The following is a 20,232-nucleotide window of genomic DNA, read 5'->3' as shown; positions in this document are numbered from 1 at the left end:
CACATTATTTTTGCTTTAAAAGTTTTATCTCTAACCTTACCAAACTCAACATCATTCACAGCTGAGGAATCCTATAAATGCGTCTCTATCTGTAGAAGGCTTAATTTCTGGTCTCACATTTTCTATCAATGTGACATCCTTAAAATCCCAGCCCAGGTTTAGGGAAACTTCATTTTCCAGCTGTGTAGAGACCCTCCCACTTCCCGTATCCATATCCTCCAAGATAACAATTCTATTTCCAAAGGTTTTATTTCATGTATTGTTTGATGTTAAACTCTCCAAGGTTTTGCATCTAATGAGTGTCAGTGTGCAAGCTCTACCTATCTCATTCAAGAGAAACATGGCAGTTGAGTAACCAAAACACAGGTGAACGTCACATGCTTCCTAGGCATGCTTAAGGAGCTCTTGTTTTGGGCTGAGAAAAAAGAAAGGGGCGCCTGCAGAAGTGAGAGGTACCCCATGCTCCCTGACACACACTCAGGGTGCTTCCTGTTTGATGACACTCTTCCATACCAACATGGTGGTCCAAAATGGAATCTCTTTAATTTTTCATCACACTTCTAAAAGATACAGAGGAGATATGAATTAACTGACTTTAAGTCAATGTTAGAGACATGAGGAGAAAAAGTTAACACAAAGAAATACAACACACGAAAGAAAATATGCAATGTTTTATAAGCTGCACACAGTTCAACAAAAAAGGTGGGGACACAGATTTGACACAGATTATTAAAAATATTTATTACAAGCAGATTCCTTTTCCCATATTCAAAAGAAAAACATATGACTGGAAATACTGAGATGGCAACTGGTTAAACCAAACCCAGTCCTTATCAAGTTAGCAATCAATAAAGGAAAAGATATTTTGGAACTTAAAATTAGGGAAGCCTATACACAATTTAGATGGGGGGGGAAGAGAAAAACAAAAAAACCAAAATAAAGTCATATCGTTTACATTTTACAGCCTTTAATTAAGCACATAAAACTGTACTATTTAATATATTTCTCCATGAACTTTTTGTGAAATTCAGATCGCAGCGTATCATTTACAAATCTTTTGTCTTTCTTCTGATCATCTACACCTTTTGCACAGTTCTTGAAAACAACATCATCATCCCACCTGAAAGAAAAAAAGAAAATAGAACAATCTTACAATGCCTGTATCAACAGACAAGAACACCCTGTGTACTGTAAAGCTTATTCATCACACAAAAAGATGCTCAACCTGTACATCATTCAATGTAGCAATTACACCCAAAAGAATAAAGTAACTCTTAATAGGCTGTTAGCTTGCTTTTTTATAATAGGAAGGGTAATCCTTATTTAGAACATACACAACATTCTTATTATTTCTCCAGTATAAGAAACTTTGAGTTAAAAAGCAGAAATTACATAAATATTTAATGTTTTCAGGTCTAAAACAAAGAGGCAGTACCTGGTTCTACCCTGATTAGTATGGACAGCTCTAGATGATAGCTGGATGATTTACTATAGTTAGATTATGTGGTTTTAAGGATTTTATACATACTCTTTTATCAGTTAACATTTAGTAATCATTCACTGTAGTATTTACAATTTAGGGCAAAAGAAGAAACTATTGGGGTAAAACAATTAAGGCTCATATATTGGCTCTCATCTACATTAAACACAAAGCAAGAGCAGCTGAAGAGCTTAGGGCAGGAATCTCTAGTTCGTTTCTCCTGGTTGGATTTCATAATGTGTAAGTTTAAAATAAAAAACAAAAAACCACCCACGGATGGGCTACAAAATAAATGTTTTATAGAAAATAAAGATTATGATTTCAAAGTATCATCTAGCATATAAAACACAAACTCATATATGTAATACATAAACTCTCACAAACATATATAAAATGAAAGCCTATATAATGTGTGTGTTTGCCTGTGGACGTATGCACTCTAGAAGAAACTGCACATCGAAAATAAGCAAAGAACGTGGGCATCTTTGAAAACAGTGTTTTAAGTCATCACTGGTGCAGTGCAGAGAAATGTGAAAAGCTGAGCAGAGCTAGGTCAAATGTGATCTGCACATTAAGACAACATGTTTCAGTCTCCAAACGATTTTATCTGCTTCCAAACAAGGCAGAACTATATAGCTTAATACAAATATAAATCAATGTAGTTTTTTCTCTACCCACTCTCTCCTCAACTCACTCCCCACAGGCTTTGACCCTCCCTCTCAACACCAGCACTGCTCTCCCAGGGCCCTAACTCCAACCGCCACTTTGCAGTACCCACTTCACTTGGCCTGTCAGCAATATCTGACCTAGATAAATACTCCCCTCCTCTTGAAACTGTCTGTGTGGCTCCAAGACACCTACCAGCCTCTTTCGGTTCATTTCTTCCCCACTGGCTGCTCCTTCTCAGCCTAGTTTTTTTTCATTCATAATTCATATAATCAATATTTACTGAGCCCCTAGTATGTACCAGGTACTATTCCAGGTAGGGACAGCTAATCATCTACCCGACCTCGAAATATTACCCCAAGCTCAGTCCTCTGGCCTCCTCTCTGGCTATACTCATTCACTAAGTAACCTCATCTAGTCTTCATGGCTTCAGGAAACTTCTGTAAGTTGACAGCTCCCAAATTCATGATCTCTAGCCTGGGCTAACTCCAGAACCGTGTATCAAGCTACCTACTCAACATTACCACACAGACATATATATCATCCCAAAGTTACCATGTCTTAAATCGGTCCCTCCGCCTCCCCACCTCAGTTCACATTCTTCCCCATCTCTATCCTTTCAATAGCTCGGGTCAAATACCTTGGAGTCTAGTCTCTAATAAAATGTCACCTTTCTTGCAAATCCTCCCTTGCCTATGCAATTGCCATTGTAAAGACTTGTTTTTGTTTTTTACTATGAATGAGTCAGGAAGCCACTGGATGGTTTAGAACAGGATTGAGATCTTTTCTTTTATACTGTTTCAGTAGAAATACCAGGTCTAACATGCACAAAGCCAAGAAAACCAACGATGCCAAATACTGAATTTATATTGCACTGTCCTTTGAACACTCAGCAGGAACAAACCGCTGAATGCAGATACCATGCAGTGCGAGAGATCTTTTATTTTAAAAGGACCATGATGCTGCTATGTTAAGGAAAAAAACCTGGGGGTAGGGATGGAGAGGGTGGTAAGCATGCAAGCAGACCAGTTAGGGGGACTGCATCACTCCGGATGGAGATGGCAGCAGTGGAGGTGGTGAGAAATAATAGATATGGTTTAACACACACACACACACGCACACACGCACACACACACACACGCACACACGCACACACACACGCTGTTGTCCTTAGGAAGGCCGCTTGCAAGGTTGGTCCCTGGCTGGCATTTGCAAACTTGCATTGCAGGAATCTTCTCTCTGTCACTGTGTCTAGACTGTCTGTACAAATATGTGGTTTATGAACATCTGCTTTCTTTCTGGGACTCTCAATTTTGGTATGTACTAGGCAGAGGTTGCCTATATGAGCAGCCAAGAAAAACCCTGGGAGTCTCTAATGGGTCTTCCTGGGCAGCAACACTGCACAAATGTTGCTGCATTTTCATTACTAGGGTAAAGAATGTGCTCTGTGTGACCCCTCATAGGAGGGACACAGCATAAGGAAGCACACACACTTCCTTCAGTGCCTTTTCCCTTTATGATCTGGCTGTGTATCTTCACTAAGTTAGTCATGAGAACAGCTACATGCTGAGCCCCCTTAGACCTTCTAGTCGCTGAATGTGAAGGATGGTTTTGGGGACCCTTGACACATATAACTACAATGTAAGCTTTGTAGGGTCAAGGGCTCAGTGCACTGCTCTGTCTCTAGTACTTAGAACAATCTCTGGTACACAGCTGGTTACTGTAAATATATACTGAAAATAAGTTTATTTTCTTTCATTCTCCTTCCATTATTCCAAAATGTGATGGAGAAAAATCTCAGTGGAAAGTGGGTATTATAAGCTTTACATAATATAGTTTGCTATAAAACTCATAGTGTGTGTGTGTGTGTGTGTGTGTGTGTGTGTGTGTGTGTGTGTGTGTGTGTGTGTGTGTGTGTGTGTGTGTGTGTGTGTGTGTGTGTGTGGTGTGTGTGTGTGTGTGTGTGTGTGTGTGTGTGTGTGTGTGTGTGTGTGTGTGTGTGTGTGTGTGTGTGTGTGTGTGTACATACCTCTCCAACCCATTATTGTACAGTACCTTCTTTTAACTTTGAAGTTGGCCTGAGGTTGGGATGGGCCAGTGAGATTAAGGAGAGGGTTTCCACTCAGAATGTTTTCCATACGAATCCTTTCTTCTTCAGCCTTTTGTTCTTGTTCCTGCCAACAAGAAGGGAAGACTCATATTTACTTATATTACTTCTGGCATCAATCCTATAATATAACTCATATTTTAAAAGACTGTTAAGATTTTAAGAGGGAGATTGGGATAAGCATCAAGGTAGTATTGCTTTTTCTTTGTTTTTAAGACATTCCAGAAAAGTCTCACTTATCAAAATAATTGGGCATTTTCATTATAACCATTTCATGCTTGCCATCATACATTCATTAGTCTCTTTCTGACTTTGACATTCTTGACTTGCATATTTAAATCTATTTTCTTTCTTGAAGTACATACAAAATTACATAACTGTTTAAGAGAGTACATCTATAAATATTCTAATAATTTAAGAAGATATTAAACATCAAAAAGACATTTAGCAAAGGAATTATCTCAATTTTTAAGGAAGGGTTATATATAACTGTGATTAAAAATAATTTTATTTTGAATTACTCACAATGTAAACTCGCATCTCTAGGACTGGTGACAAGTTATTATTAACCAAGAATTATGTCATAAAATAAGATAAACCCTCGTGTAAAAAATTATATTCAGTAAACATGCATTTCTACTAATTTACCTGAGGTTTACCCATTTTATTCTTATGATTTATTGTTAATGACTTTCTATTTTTATCTGTCTCATCTGTTATCAGTTACATGCTTGTCTTTCTTCACTTTTATTTTAGCACTAACCTCTTTAAACTCAAATCACCCTCATCCTTCTTAGAATTAGAAATATAAAATGTCTAAAATCCTTAGCCATAACTTCTAGATCTACCTGATTCCATGCTATCTTAAACCAAAGACAGATCCCACTTTGCTGTGTTTTGGGGGTGACAAAATTGATGACTTAATATACCAAGGGAAAAAGGACTTTCTGGAAGTCTATTTATAATGAACCTGTGTTAGACCACTTGGAAAAATAACCTGATTTTCTATACAGGTTAAAGATACTTCATTTTAATAATCAAGTGTGAACAACTGATTTCATTTTTATGAGGCCAAATAATTGGGAGGTGAGAAGATGCAATTTTCAGGGAAATTAACAGGAAAATTCCTTTAAGTCATTTTCAGACTTTAAGCAAGCAAAAGTGAGGAGCATCCATCATAGATTAAGAACAGATAGCTTTCTAAAAATTATATACTTATTTTTAACAAATTATATTGATGCTAAAATTAAAAAGACATATCTCTGAGATGCTAGACAAACAGGAGCTCAAGCATACAATGTATCCAAATTTATAATATAACAACATATGTGATGTAATAAGGTCCTGATCATTTTATGTTCAGAATATTATTTCCTTTAGAGTTACTGGTTGATTGCCATACATGGCACTGGGGAAAAAAGGTGCCAACTCTTTCCATACTCAAGTACCAGGTACACTGTTTCACGACTATAGGTATAAAGGATGGACAGCCTGTGGTTTGGTCAAATCTGAACCATCTTGTTTTGTAAGTAAAATTTTACTGGAACACAGTCACAGCCATTTATTTATGCACTGCCTATGGCTGCTTGTATCACAATTAGCTGAGTTGAATAGTTGTGACGGAGGCTGTATGGCCTGCAAGCCTAAAATATTAACTATCTGGCTCTTTACAGAAATTTTCCCAGCCCTTGACACAGGCTGACTGGTTTGAAAACATTTTGGAACATCTCAAAAACCAGCCACTAGAAAGCCAGACAGGGAAATGGGGGACAAATGGAATAAAACTGTCATTCAACTCCAAAAAAAAACACCAACACATTTTGTACAAAGAAATCAGATGAACCTTGCAAAATTGCCAAGATCTTCTGTCTAAAATGTTTATGCTCCTTAAACATCAACCAAATGCATTTAAATGTCTCTTTGCGTATCCACAGCTATTTGGAGGCTAAAAGAATTTGGAACAGACAACTGCCCTCTTGTGGTGTGCCAGTGTAGGAATGGTCTTATAATTCTACAGGAATTACGCTATCGTATGCCACATTCTGACAGGAATTGTATTTTTAAATATTTTTCTTCTTCAAATCTGAATTCTAGCAGTCTTCAAAGCCTCTCCCAAAATCTTCCTCTCTTCTGAATTCTTCCCTGACCCTTCTGATCCATTTGAACTCTACCTCCCTAGGTTCTAAGCATTAACCTACATCAGTCTTTTCCCCAAGTCTCTTTCCTTTTTTTAAATAGAGCAATTCTTGGTTCAAATGAAATCTTACACAGAAGCCCATTAAAAAAGCTGCTCTTTTCTGGTTGAAAGTGGAGGCAGGGACTTCCCTAGCGGTCCAGTGGTTACGAATCTGCACTGCCACTACAGGGGACATGGGCTCGATCCCTGATCGGGGAACTAAGATCCCGCATGCTGTGCAGTGTGGCCAGGGGAGAAAAAAAAAAGTGGAGGCAGATATATCCACTTGAGTGTCTCACAATATATCAAGTTCAGTATGTGCCAAACAGAACTCATTATTTTCCTCTCCACTGAAACATGCCCATCCTTCGGCATTCCCTGATTAGTGTATAGCACCAACATCAACCCAGAAACTGCCACAGCTAGTCAGTCACTTTCTCTGGTCAATTTTATCTCCTTGATAGCTCTATCAGGATCTGTTTACTTCTCTCAAATCCAACTCCTATCATGCAAGATTCTCATAACTGCATGTGAGGATTATTGGAACAGCCCCCTACTCAGTTCTTTCCTCTATCCTCCACACCTCAGCCAGAGTAATCTTTCTAAAATGCATACCCAACCTTACCATCTCCAGCTGAAATCGACTAGCTCCACAGGTCCTTTGGAAGAGAGCTCAAACTCCTTTAGCACTGGTCTACAGATCTCTAGTGCTCTGACCTGCTCTTGCCTCCCAAGTGTTGTCTCTTACTGTTACTACTATGGGTAATTCACTCAAAGTTTAAAGGTACGTACTATGGATCCTATTTAATTCGTCTAACTGTCTTTGAGTTAGACATTCTTTCCTTCCACTGTGTAAATGTAGAGACTGTGGGGACTCAGAGAAGCTAGGTTATATAAAATTTATTGACAGATGGCCTCAGCAAGTGCCTGGAAAGAAGGCTGGGTCAGAAGACAAGGAGAGAGATAAAGACGGCCTCACTATACCTGTGGGTTCTTTGTAGGCTATGACTACATCTTAATCATCTTTGATTCTTCTGACACTTAACACACACTGACTATATGTCTATTGAACAAATAACTGAACGAAGAGCATTTTGATGAGTATGTCTGAACTATTTGGAAAGAATTTCTAACATAACCAGGAGATAGGAATCACCAGATTTATAGACCTACAGGTCCTATAATATCGAGACATGGTAAGGATGATTTCTAATATAAGGTGATATTACTTGATTTAAAGAACACTTCTACTTTAGTTTATGTGAGAAGATGTGAATATTTAACATGCTGGTTTTACCTTCCTGGCCTGCTCTTCAGCTCTTTCTTTTTTAATTTTTTCCAGCTCCGCAAGAAGAGCTGCAGTATCATCATCATCACTCTCCTCTTCAAAATCTTCATCTTCATCTTCCTCCTAAAAAAGAATGGTGATGGTCCAGGAGATGGGAGACAAAATAGATTATTCATTTTTTTCCATAAAAGTGGCACTCATCAAATCTTTGGAGCAGGATTAATTTTCCTAGAGGGAAAGATAAATGTACCTAAATACGGTTAAAATTAGCAACAACCAAAAATAAAATAAAACCCCACAAAAAAGCTTACAATTACTTACTAAAATGTCAACCTCTGATGTATTTTAGACATTATAACAGCAAAGAGTATAATGAAGGACCTTTCAAATTTACATAGTCAAATGGGAATTTACATATGAAAATATTTCTAAAACCAGAAAAGGAACACTTTATACTAAGTGTTACAAAGTAACAAAGTATGATACACACTACATACTTTGACCCTGGGAGTCAAAATAATTTTATATAGCTCAAAACAACTAGGAATTAAAGACAGTCAAAGGTACAGAAAAGGCTGCTAAATTCTCAGAAAAAAATAGTTTCAAATGAATAATCATTATATCTCACTTAAAATTGAGTTCCTTATATTGAATTACTGAGTTAATTTTTAATTTAGTCTGTCAACTCTAGAATTACTAATATATATGCTTATTAGATGCTACCCTTGAAAAGTCACTCAGATTTTTCCTCTGTATGTAGAAAACTGCAAATTAATTACAGACTGTGCAGTCCCACTAAATTTTAATGTTAATTAAAGTGCCAATCCTTAAAAACCTTCCACTTAGATCACATTCCTCCCTAAGCACAGAGGGAGCCATTAAGTGCATTGAACATCTGGAAGGGGCATCATTGGTAGCAAGTATGGAAAGGCCGCTACATTCACTGCAGGGGATGCCATCAATAAAGAGCCTAGTCTGAAGAGTGCCCTCTGAAGGGGAATAACTAGTCCAATTTCCATGGTTTAATACAGGGAATTATTTTTTAGGGAAGCGTATCTTTTAATAGATCTCTTCCTTCTCTGGCTCTCCAGAGATCAAACCTGAAATTTGATTAACCACAAGATAATGCTTTTCGTTTTAAAATAAACTATAGAGTTTAGCATTGAAGTCAGAGCTATAATAATAGTAAGTAAAAATAAATACAAATCGCTTCTTAAAGCAAAAAGAATAGATAAAAAGGTATTTCAGAAAAATGGTAAGTAAATGACTACATGGAGATGAGAGGAGGAAGTAAAACATACATCTGTTAGAGGGTCATCTGCGTCGAGGTTGGCAGCGGGAATCTGGTCCAACCGAGGCTTCTTTGACACCGAAGAGGAGGTTGTATGTTCTGGGGGAAAACAAACATTATCTAGCTTACTGAATCAAATCCTGCATTTCTTATAACATTTTAGGGACCTGTGGGCAAGAAGAGCTCAGGTCTTAAGCATGACAGTAGGGATTATAACCACAGTGCCTGGCAAATAAGCCCTTGGCAGATATCTATTGAATGAATTAATAAAAGTATTGATTTTAATATGGGAACTGTAGCCTCTCTCAGGAAATTTAGGAAATAGTTTACATACGCTAGAAATAAAAATGGAAGAATTTCATAGACAGAAACCATGGGGCCTCAAAAAGTCTGGCTGTGTAAGCAGTTAAAAACTCGTTGATCTGAACTGAAACAATGGTTACTAAATATCCCCAGATCACCTAGTTCTTTCTAACACAGAAACATAAAAAGATGGAATTGGAATCAACTGCATTATCATCTCTAATCCAATCAAATCTTTCAAGAAACTGCTACAGCTCACACCCAAATTTAAAAGCAAACAAACAAAAATAGTAATCCATTCCAATTACCACATGAAAGAAAAACTACTGTCAACATAACGTTATGAGAGAAACGTCTGGGGTAGTGTTGGCACCTCGGGTTGGCCGGTCTCTGTTTTTTTCTCTTGCAGCAGCTCTCTCTCTCTCTTCCAACTCTCTCCTGAAGTCACGGTTCCGAACTTCTTCAGGGGCATCCTGAGTGGTCTGTCTAAAGTAGAAACAAAACAGGGCAGAAATACTTCTAAAAAACACATGGCTGTAGTAATGGAAGACAATTCACAAAAAGCAACTTTGTCCTGAGTCCCTGAAGCATCAAGTCCCATTGGGGGAAATGGACAAGATCATCCTAATCTGAAGGTTACTAATAGGCATCCTGTGATGTATCCAATATTTCAAGAAACTCAAAATAATCACATACTTTCTTATAATAAGGCTGCAGGCTGATCAAAATGTCTTTACTTTTGGTTAGTATGTTAGTTCACAGCTTGTTAGAGTAACACTTTTAATCTCATATTGATTAGTACTGACAGAGCCTGGTGCCTCTGAAGTAATGTATTAGTTACTGTTCCATCTACATATGGAAATTCCTTGTTAATTGGCATTTCTGCTTAAGGAATATCTAGTAGCATTTTACAATCATAGAGCATAATTTTAGTGTAAGAAACACTATTGCATTCTACTCCTATGAAAATAGGTAAGTAATAATAAGCCACACATGGTACTATCTCATGACCATGTCATTCAACAGATTTGGTCTTGCTTTGTGAAACAAGAAAAACAGAAAAGGCTTCATTACCTATATTTTATCTTTGTATGAGAGGGTAGGTCTCTGCTTGAATATTGCTTTGAGAGTTGGCTCAAATCACCTTCTCCTTTTCCTCTCCCCCCTCTTGCAGGTTCAAAAGTTGGCCTAGCTGCTGTTGTCATCTTCTATGCTTTGAAGAAAAACAATGTCAAGTTATTTCCAATATGATGAACTCTCATTTTATAAAGTATTAATCAATATCCCTCCTTGTGAAACAATTTCCCTAACTTATTCCCCAAAACTTATAAAATAACCTCAAAAGCTCTGAACAAAACAAATAATGAGGCTCAGGGTGTACAAGGAACATGACAGATATTTAGTCTGTCATGAAGATATGCGTTTGTGTTCCTGTTCTCCTTCTGGCTCTGTGACCTCCGGCAAACCACCAAGCTTAAGTTTCTGTCATCTGTGGAATGGGGATACTCCTAATAGGATTATTAAGAAATGATGAGACTTGACATGTCAACACCCTCGTAAAATACAGTACTGCCATGTCCGAGTTTCAAAAAATCTCAGCTCAACCTTAGTCCACCAGACTCCTTAAGGTTCCCATTTTATCTAAATCTCACACAGCAGAAAATAGGATAGTAACTACAAAAACAAAAAAGATATATTAAAAAATCACTGACAAAGCTACCGAGTGTCCTGGAAAAAAAGCTAGACTTTGATGACAGTTAGAGGCAAAGTTCTCCAACAACCTTTTGTTGATCCAATTTTCTCCAGCAGCCAACGTAACACAAATCAGATCTTTTGCAAATTACAATTTAAGAAATGCTCTAAACACAGGAACCCACCCCCAAAGGTTATGCTACTTTTGCTTTTGAGCAACTAAAGGATACTGCATAGCAGATGTGGCTACTAAACATCCTCAAGCGTCGGAAAAGCAAGCGTCGGGGAAACGGGGGGAAATGGTACACTTCTCTCGATTTTCAAAAAAACGGGAGAGCGATGTACCCAGAGAGGGAGAAACAGGGTTAGGGTTATCATTACCAGCGTCTCTGGGGGGTTCACCTTCGGGCTGTCACCGGGAACCCGCTGACCCTTCACCCCTGCCCCATTCGGCGAGGGGTGGGGGCGCCCGGACCCTGCTTAACGCTGTCTGCACAGTCATCTTCACGCTGCGCTCTCCGCTGCCAGCCCGGGACTGGGGACGCTCCTGACAAGCGCTGAGCTCCACCACCCGCCCGCCGCTCCAGGGCCTCCTCTGCCCGCGCTCGCTTCTCCGCCTCCGTCCCCAATCGCCCTTTCCTGCCCCACTCACAGTCTGCTTTCCTGCTGCCGCTCACTTTGGCCGAGCTCCGATGCAGTTGCCTCAGATCATACAGACGCCATTTTAAATCTTGGCTCCCAGAAACCTCTGCGCCCAGGGCTAAAGCCCAAGACCCGGAAGCAAACCCCAAGCTCTTTAGCCGCCTTTCAGAGGCGGAGGCGGGGACCAATCAGCGGAGGCCAAGGTGGAAGTCGGCGTGACGACAGCAAGGGGCGGGGCTGAAACTGCCCAGGGGGCGGGCATTTGAAATCAGTGCTTAAGAGTAGACCCTAAGCATCATTTTGTACCTTCAAGAGCCAATTACTTAATGTCTCTTCCGTCTTTTACTTTCCCGACCCCCTCCCAGACTCCTTCATTCCGGTACTGCGTGGACGGAAAGCCCCGGGTAGCAGACACCACGTCCCCGGCTAGCGAGAGAGAGCGTAGAAAAGGATTACACCAAACTGTTTAAATCCAACGGCTCCAGCTCCTTTCTCCTGAGCTAGACCCAACAACCCTAGAGAGTTGGGCTACGGAAAGACTAGTGTTTTCATTTAATTGGATATGAAGAAAGAACAAATATGTACGGGGGCAACCACGATCTTTATAAAGGTACCATTCCTGCAAAAATATTAGTCTTCAAAGCAAAGGTTGTATTCGTATTGTTTGTTAAAATTTTTATTTTTTAAAAAGCCTGAGTTCTAGTGGGAGGGAAGGTGCCAGTATTAGAGCTTCCTTATGTATTAACCGACATGGAACTTTTAAAACGGTGGGCCCAACTGCCAGGAGCACTAGATGCAGTTATTAATGTAAGATGGCTACTCAGGTGTTAGGTGAAGTTTTAATAAGGCAGCGAACAGGAAAATGAGAAATCACCAATCGTCCTTACTCTTTCCCCGTAAAAAACCACTCTGGGAGCAGGGATCTTGTTTGCTTAGTTCATCTTGGTATCTGATCACATAGTCCTTGGCCACAGTAGATGCTCAATAAATATTTGTTGAACAAATGAAAATTCAACTCCCCCAACTTGGTTTCAAATGTAAAAAGCTCATAAAATCGAACATAGAAAAGCTTTTTACCCCTAGAACTCTTTCTTTGAACTTTACATGAAACAAAACAATAGAAAAAGTCCCTTCCCCCATAAAGTTCAAGATACAAATCTTGATTTTTCTTAGCGAAGCTATTACTCCCCTAGTCTTACACATCTCAGTAAAGGACACTACCATCATACTAGTTACTCAAACCAAAATCCCAGGGCTCCTACTTAAGTTCCTTTTCCTTCATTTTTCTCATCCAGTTTATTTGCAAGTCTTGCCAATTCTACTTTCAACATACACCCTAAATTTCATTCCACTACCCAAGTCCAGGCCACCATCATTTTCCGCCTGGATTGCAATTGCCCCCTAATGATCTTCCAGCTTCCACTTTTCTCCCACAGTCAGTTTTGCCTGTAACAATGAGAGTGATCTTTTAAAATTGTGAATCAGGTAGTGTTACACTCCTGCATAAAAATCCACTGCACTTAGAATAAAAGTCAAATTTCTTAATGTGACCTGATGTTTCTTAGGGTCTGGTTCCTACCGATCTCTCTGGCTTCACTTCTAATCAATCACTTTCCTACACAATAAGCTCTAGCCACAGCCAGCCCTGCATTTCTGTTTCACAAGCAAGATTCCTTTGCACTAGCTTATCTCTGCTGTCTGTGCCCCAACATAGCTGTATTATCATTCTTCAAGTCTCAGCTCAAATAATCACCTCCTCAGTTTTTCCCTGACATCTACATTTGCACCCCTGTCCCTCCAACACACAAATACCATCACATCACCCTGTTTTATTTTTTCAAAGTACTAAACACTACTGAATTTATTCTGTTCATTGTTTATTGCCTTGTTTCTTGTCTGACAGGCAGCATCACAAAGTCATTAAGAGAAGGGGATCTATAGCCTGACTGTTTTGGTTCTAAATTCCAGATCTGCCCTTTCCTAACTGTATCCTCAGACAAGTTATTTTCCCTTTCTGTGCCCTCAGTTTCCTCATGTATTAAATGGAGATAATTTCTAGACACTACCACATAGTGTTATTATAAGGATTAAGTGAATTAATACTTGTGCTTAAAACTGTCTCAGCAAACAGTATTTGCTAAACAAATGTTAGTTATTATTATTATTAATATTATTTTTATTATTATTGTCTATCTTCCTGTATTAGAACATAAGTTCCAGGAAAGCAGGAACCTTGTCTCTCTTGTTCACTGGTGTATCCTCTGCATATAGAACAGTGCCTGGCACATAATAGGTGCTGAGTAAGTATTTGCTGAATGAATGAATGAGTGATTGATGCACTGTGAAGTAGAGGAATGACATAACAATGGCAAGGAGGTGACACAAATATGGAAAATACCCCTGGTATTTATGTTCCAACTGCCCTTATCAGCCCTGAGTCAATCACCTGGATTCATCTACCTCCCATTTAACCACCTTATCTTTTGGTCACCAACCATGATTAAATAATCATCCCTGTGATTGCATTAACACCAACGTATAGTATAATCAGTCCAAAAAGCTTTGGCTTAAATGGTCTGAAAGTATTAATAAGAAAAAGAAATTTAAAAGTGTACTTAAATGATTTTAAAGTACTAGTAAAAAACCAAAACTCTATAAAGTTCTTTACTTAAATGACTTGAAAGTATTAGAAAAAGAAAATAAAAGTAAGTAAAAAACTTAATTCACCCTCTCAGCTGACAAAAAGCATATATAACCTCCCAAGAATCCTCATAAACCCATTACCACAAAAATCTAGTTGGGCCCTTAATGCTGCCTGAAAATCTTCTCATACTCTCCTAATTGTTTATTTTCCCACTCTGCAATATTATGATTTCCCACATTCCCCTCTTTCTTCAAATCTACACACCTCTTTCACCATCCTTTCCCTCATTTCCTTTCTCAGGAATGGGTGATCTGACTTCTCTGAGAAAATAGAAGCTCTTTTTCTTGGAGGATTCCTCATCTCCCCGCAAGCAGGTCTACCGAGCTGCCTTTGACTATTTCCTTACATTCAGCTTTCATGTGCTGGTAGAGATGAGGTGACCCTAACCTTCTCCCTGTGTTCTGGGTCCAAATCCCTCCAGCCTTCTTAGTAATTGGCATCCTGCTATATTTTCTGTCTCTCATAATCTATGAATCCATACCTTTCAGATGATTCTTATCAGCTTTTGGATATGTTGTAGTATGCTTTAACCTTAAAAAATGCTTCTTCATTTTAATATGGCAACGGTCATATTAATTCAATGTGAAAAGGACTTTTCATATCATAACTGTGATTACAAAACTGACTATTCTTATGTCAGGATATAACGTAGGAATTCCAGCTTCAAAGTTTAAACAAACACTGCAGCCAGTTGAATTAAACACCCGAAAGGGAAGAAAGAAATCATAAAAACCTAGAAAGAAAATTTAAGAGACTATTTGTACTACTTGGGGTCTGTAAAGGCCTTTTGATCAAGGCAGAGCACCTAAGAGCTGTAAAAGAAATAATTAAAAAAATTCATCTATATAAAAATTTAATTTTATGGCAGAAAATGCCCAAAATGAAGTCAAAAAATAAATGCTAGATTAACAGGTAAATTCTGTAATGCCTATAGCATATAAAATATTACTACTGCTAGTACTACTACTACTAATATGCATAATATAAAAAATACAACAACCCAATAAAAAAATGGACAAAGAGTATAAACAGGCCATTCAGAAGAAGCAATTCCAAGTAGATAATCAACATGAATGACACACAACCTCTCTATTAGGAAAATGAAAGTAAACTAACAATAGATCATCACATTACAGCATCAGATTGGCAGCAGTTTTTGAAAGTTAATAATACAGCTGGATGGGATAGGGAAAAAGGGGATCCAATCAGACAGCGAGGAGGCATTGGCTCCCATTTCCCTCACAATAAAAATTAAAGGTGCTCACATGACCCACCATAAGGCTCCCCCCTACTTAGTTGACCTTCTGTCTTGCTCATACCTGTCTAGGCTACAAGCCTTCCTGGTGTTGTTTGAGCATAACACCTGCCTTAGGGCCCTTACACTAGCTATCTCCTTGGTCGAGAACACTCTTACCTGTCTTCAAGTCTTTGGTCAAGTGAGGTCAGCTAACCATGACAGCCCTAATTAAAGTTGCAACCATGTTCCCACTTTGTCCTCCAAATCTTGCACACCTTATATCCCTTATCCTGCTCAACTTTTTTACGTAGCACTTATCATCATCCATGATCCTATATAATTTAGTTATGTTTATTATTTCTTTATCTATCCCATGCAGAATATAAATTCTAAAAGGACAGGAATCTGTTTTGCCTGGTGAGGTAGGCCAAGCATCTAAAACAGTGCTTGGTACCAATAGGTGCCCATAAATGTGTTCCAAATGAGTGGATAAATGAATGAATGAATGAATGAGTGAGTGAGTGAGTGAATGAGTTTTAACAGGGAAAAAAAAGTCACATTTGGATGTAAAAAGTTATTGCCTTGGGCTTCCCTGGTGGCGCAGTGGTTGAGAGTCCGCCTGCCGATGCAGGGGACACGGGTTCGTGCCCTGGTCCGGGAAGATCCCACATGCCGCGGAGCGGCTGCGCCCGTGAGCCATGGCCGCTGAGCCTGCGCGTCCGGAGCCTGTGCTCCGCAAGGGGAGAGGCCACAACAGTGAGAGGCAAAAAAAGAGTTATTGCCTTAATCTCTTTTATATTTTAAAGGAGAAAAAAAGTCATTTTCATTCTGCTAGTCTGAAATCCAGATTCGAAATGAAGATACGCGAAGATGCAGAAAGATGATTTCTTTTCAGGAAAATGAAAAATCATGTGATTATCAGGCTCTATATGTGTTATCAAAATTCTAATTCAATCAGCCCACCCCTAATCCAAGCTCAGCTCTAATTCAATCAAACCTCCCTCCTTTTCCAATTGAATCACTTCCCCTGTTTTAGTAAACCCTCTCATTTGCAAAGTTACCAGCCCACAAAGTGTGAAACTTTTGCTTGAAAATGAAGGAAAAAAAAACCAATGGTCACAAGTCAGAAATCACACTTAAAAAATAAAGTGAGGGCTTCCCTGGTGGTGCAGTGGTTGAGAGTCCGCCTGCCGATGCAGGGGACACGGGTTCGTGCCCCGGTCCGGGAAGATCCCACATGCCGCGGAGCGGCTGGGCCCGTGAGCCATGGCCGCTGAGCCTGTGTGTCCGGAGCCTGTGCTCCGCAACGGGAGAGACCACAACAGTGAGAGGCCCGCGTAGTGCAAAAAAAAAATAATAATAATAAATAAATAAATAAAGTGATATAAAATGACATCTGTTTAAAATTTTTAACCTGAAAATGACCAATTTTCTAATATAAAAAGTTGGTGCTTTAATCTGTTTTGAAAAGTGAAAAGAATAGAAAAATAAAGTAGCTTGCTTTCTACCAACAAAATCCTGTTTTTAAATGAAGGTGCTCTGGAGCCCAGAGAGATGCATTCCTGGTGATAACGTCAAGATGAAATTTGCTGATGGTCCAGGCTAGGTTACTGGACAGTATTATAAGTTAAGCACTTCTTACTTAATCGGAGCACATGGCTACCTCACTAGCTGGCCAGTCAGTTATTACTAAGACAATTAAAAGCAAACATATTAAAAAACAGTTAAAACTAAACAACTAAAAATATAGAAAATAAAGGGATAGACAAAAACAGGCCAGGCAAATTCTAAACAACAAAGAACCTTATGTAGCAATATTAATTGTCAAAAATATTCTTTAAATAGTATAGCATTAACAAGGACATTAATATGGGCATCTTATTGCATCACAGAAATCCACTAGGAAATTGTTACAATCATGAACATTTATCCAACTAACTACATAGTCTGGAAAAAATATGAAGCAAAAATAAAAAATTAAAAGGAAAAACTGCAAATCCACAATCATGGTGGGAATTTTTTTATCATAAACTTCTCTCAGTTTGATAGATCAAGCAGACAAATTCACAGCATTGATACACAGAAACCAGATTGTGTATAGAGATGTATGCTTATTGCATTTATTTATGCATGTATATATTTATATATTGCATTTATATACGGATATAAAATCCTTCAACCAAAACAAGAGAATGCACGTTCTTTTCAATAAACAATGAACATACAAAATTTAATCAAGTATAAAGCCCCCAAATAAATTACAATAAATGCCTATGTATTCATTTTTAAATGATAATATTTAATCTTGTCAATTTTGAACTTTCTATAAATGAATCATATGTGTTCTTTTGTGCTTTGCTTTTTCCCTTAATGTGTATTATGTTTAGCTGTGGTATAATATATAGAATTTCATTGCATAAAAATACATAGTATAACCTATTTATTCTAATAATTATGCTTCCAGTATGTGTTTATTACACATAATGCCACCATGAACATTCTTGGAAATGTGCAGAAGTGCATGTGTACACATTTCATATATATATCCCATCATCACGATAAGAATTCTTCTTGTCCTATAATCTCACCACCCTTGATATTGTCCAACTTTTCAATTTCAGCTCATCTGGTGGGTGTATAGTGATATCTTATTGAGGTCTTAATTTGTATCTCCTTGAGTACTAATCTCCTTTCATATTTTTATTGTCCATTTGGATTTCCTTTGTGAAGTATCTGTTCAGTCTTTCTATTGAAATTTTTTTTCTTATTGATTTCTATGAGTTCTTACTACTTTGGGCATCAGTTCTCTGTTACTTATTTGTGCTGTGCATAAATTTTTCACTTCTTGGCTTCTCTTTTTGGTATATTTTGATATACAAAAATTAACATGAGGGTAGTTCAGTTTATTAATCTTTTCCTTAGTACATGGTATTTCTTTATTAAGTAATTCTTCCCTACTTTAAGGTTACATTGATATTCTCAGATACTATCTTCTGAAGGTTTTATAGTTAGGCCTTTCACAATTCTACCAGGAATTCATTTTTGTGAATGGTGTAATAGAGGGGTCTTGAAATCTGGTAAAGCAAGCCTTCTCACCTTGTCCCTCTTTTATGAATACCTTGCTGTTCTCTGCCCTTTGCACTTCAATATAAAATTTAAAGTGTCATGTTCTATGAAAATACACTTGGGATTTTGATTGTGATCATGTTGAATCTGTAGATCAATTTAAAAGTCGACATTTATACAATATTGAGTCTTAAAATCTATTAACAGGTTATATCTTTTCCATTTATTTAGATTTTCTTTAATTCCCCTAAGTAGATTTATATTGTCTTCATAGAAGTCTTGCAAATTTTTGTTAGCTTTAGCCTTAGATACTGCTTAATTTTTAATGCTATTATAAATGGCATCTTTCTTAAATTTTAGTTGTCTAGTTGTTCATTGCTGATATGTATAAAGATAATTGTTTTTTATATATTGCTATTTTAAATTCAGAGACTGTTCTAAACCCTCTTATTAAGTAAAATAGTTTATTCGTAGAACTTTTCAAAGTTTTACATATACAATCATTTCTAAGAATGACAACAGTTTTGTTTCTTCCTTTCTGATCTTTTCTCCCCTCCTCCCTTTTTTTCCCTTGCCTTCTTACATTGGATAAGACATCCAGGACAATGTTAAATAAAAGAGGTGATCACAGGCATCCTTGTCTTTTTCCTGCTCTGAAAGGGAAAACTTTTAATTACTAAGTATGATGTTTACTGAAGGTTTGGGGTAGATGTACTTTATTCAATTAGGAATTTCCCTAGAATTTTTGGTTTGCTAAATGGATGGCAGATTTTATCAAACACTTTTCTGCGTCTAATGAGATTGTCTTTTGATCTGTTACTGTGTGTTATTATATTAATTTATTTAACTATAAACTAACCTTTCATTCCTGGAATAAACCCATCTTGATTATGATGAATATATTGCAGGAATCAGTTTACTCAGATTCTAGTTAGGACTTCTGCATCTATGTTCATAAGTGAGACGCCTATTATTTTCCTTTCTCATCATGTCCTTGTACATACAATTTGTATCATAAAATATTTTGGGAAATATTCTTTCTTTTTCTGTTCTCCAGGAAAATTTGTCTAAGATTGGAATTACTTCTTCCTTGAATATTTGGTAAAATTTGCTGGTGTATCCATTTGGGGTGTAGAGTTTTCTTTGTGAAAAAAGTTTTGATTACTGCTTCAGTTTACTTCATGGTTATATATATACTCAGCATTCTATTTCTTCTTGTGTCAATTTTGTTATTTACATTTTTCTAAGAATTTATTTATTTCATCTGAATTTTAAAATATATTGGCTTAAAGTGCTTTTCAGTATCTTTATTTTCTTTTATATGTCTGCAGAATCTATAGTGATGACCTCTTTGTTTTTCCTAATATTGGCCATTTCTGCCTTCTATTTCTGGTCTTTACCATTTTCACCAGGGGTTTGTTGATTTTATTAGACTTCTCAAAACAACCCAGCTATTGGTTTTGTTTATTCTCTTTATTTTATATTAGTTTTCTATTTCATCAATTTCTGGTCTTATTTTTATTGTTTTCTTTGTTCTACTTTCTTTTCTGTACTTCGACTTTCTGTGATGGATGCTTAGC

At 37.6% G+C, this 20,232-nt stretch overlaps 1 protein-coding gene and 1 non-coding gene across 3 annotated transcripts; both read right to left on the bottom strand.

Moving 5' to 3' along the window:
* Nucleotides 1–656: 656 nt before the first annotated feature.
* Nucleotides 657–11,786, bottom strand: CWC15 (CWC15 spliceosome associated protein homolog). Of its 2 annotated transcripts, none has more exons than XM_019923814.3 (7): nt 11,656–11,786; nt 10,386–10,524; nt 9,685–9,797; nt 9,019–9,107; nt 7,727–7,840; nt 4,202–4,320; nt 657–1,120 (listed from the first exon to the last, which is right to left on the bottom strand). In XM_019923814.3, the coding sequence occupies exons 2-7, from the start codon at nt 10,514–10,516 to the stop codon at nt 991–993; spliced, it is 696 nt and encodes a 231-aa protein (XP_019779373.1). In that variant the 5' UTR covers nt 10,517–10,524; nt 11,656–11,786; the 3' UTR covers nt 657–990. The 2 variants fall into 2 exon arrangements, with proteins under 2 accessions (XP_019779373.1, XP_019779374.1); XM_019923815.3 differs by having other exon boundaries at nt 10,386–10,519.
* Nucleotides 2,940–3,077, bottom strand: LOC117313441 (small nucleolar RNA SNORA8). Its single transcript, XR_004527949.1, has one exon. It is a non-coding gene; the product is annotated as a small nucleolar RNA SNORA8 (small nucleolar RNA).
* Nucleotides 11,787–20,232: the final 8,446 nt, after the last annotated feature.

This window comes from Tursiops truncatus, chromosome 8 (genome assembly GCF_011762595.2).
Source record: "Tursiops truncatus isolate mTurTru1 chromosome 8, mTurTru1.mat.Y, whole genome shotgun sequence".
Taxonomy (NCBI): Eukaryota; Metazoa; Chordata; class Mammalia; order Artiodactyla; family Delphinidae; genus Tursiops; species Tursiops truncatus.
The sequence above is the reverse complement of the archived record's forward strand: the minus strand, read 5'-3'. Positions and strand labels throughout refer to the sequence as shown.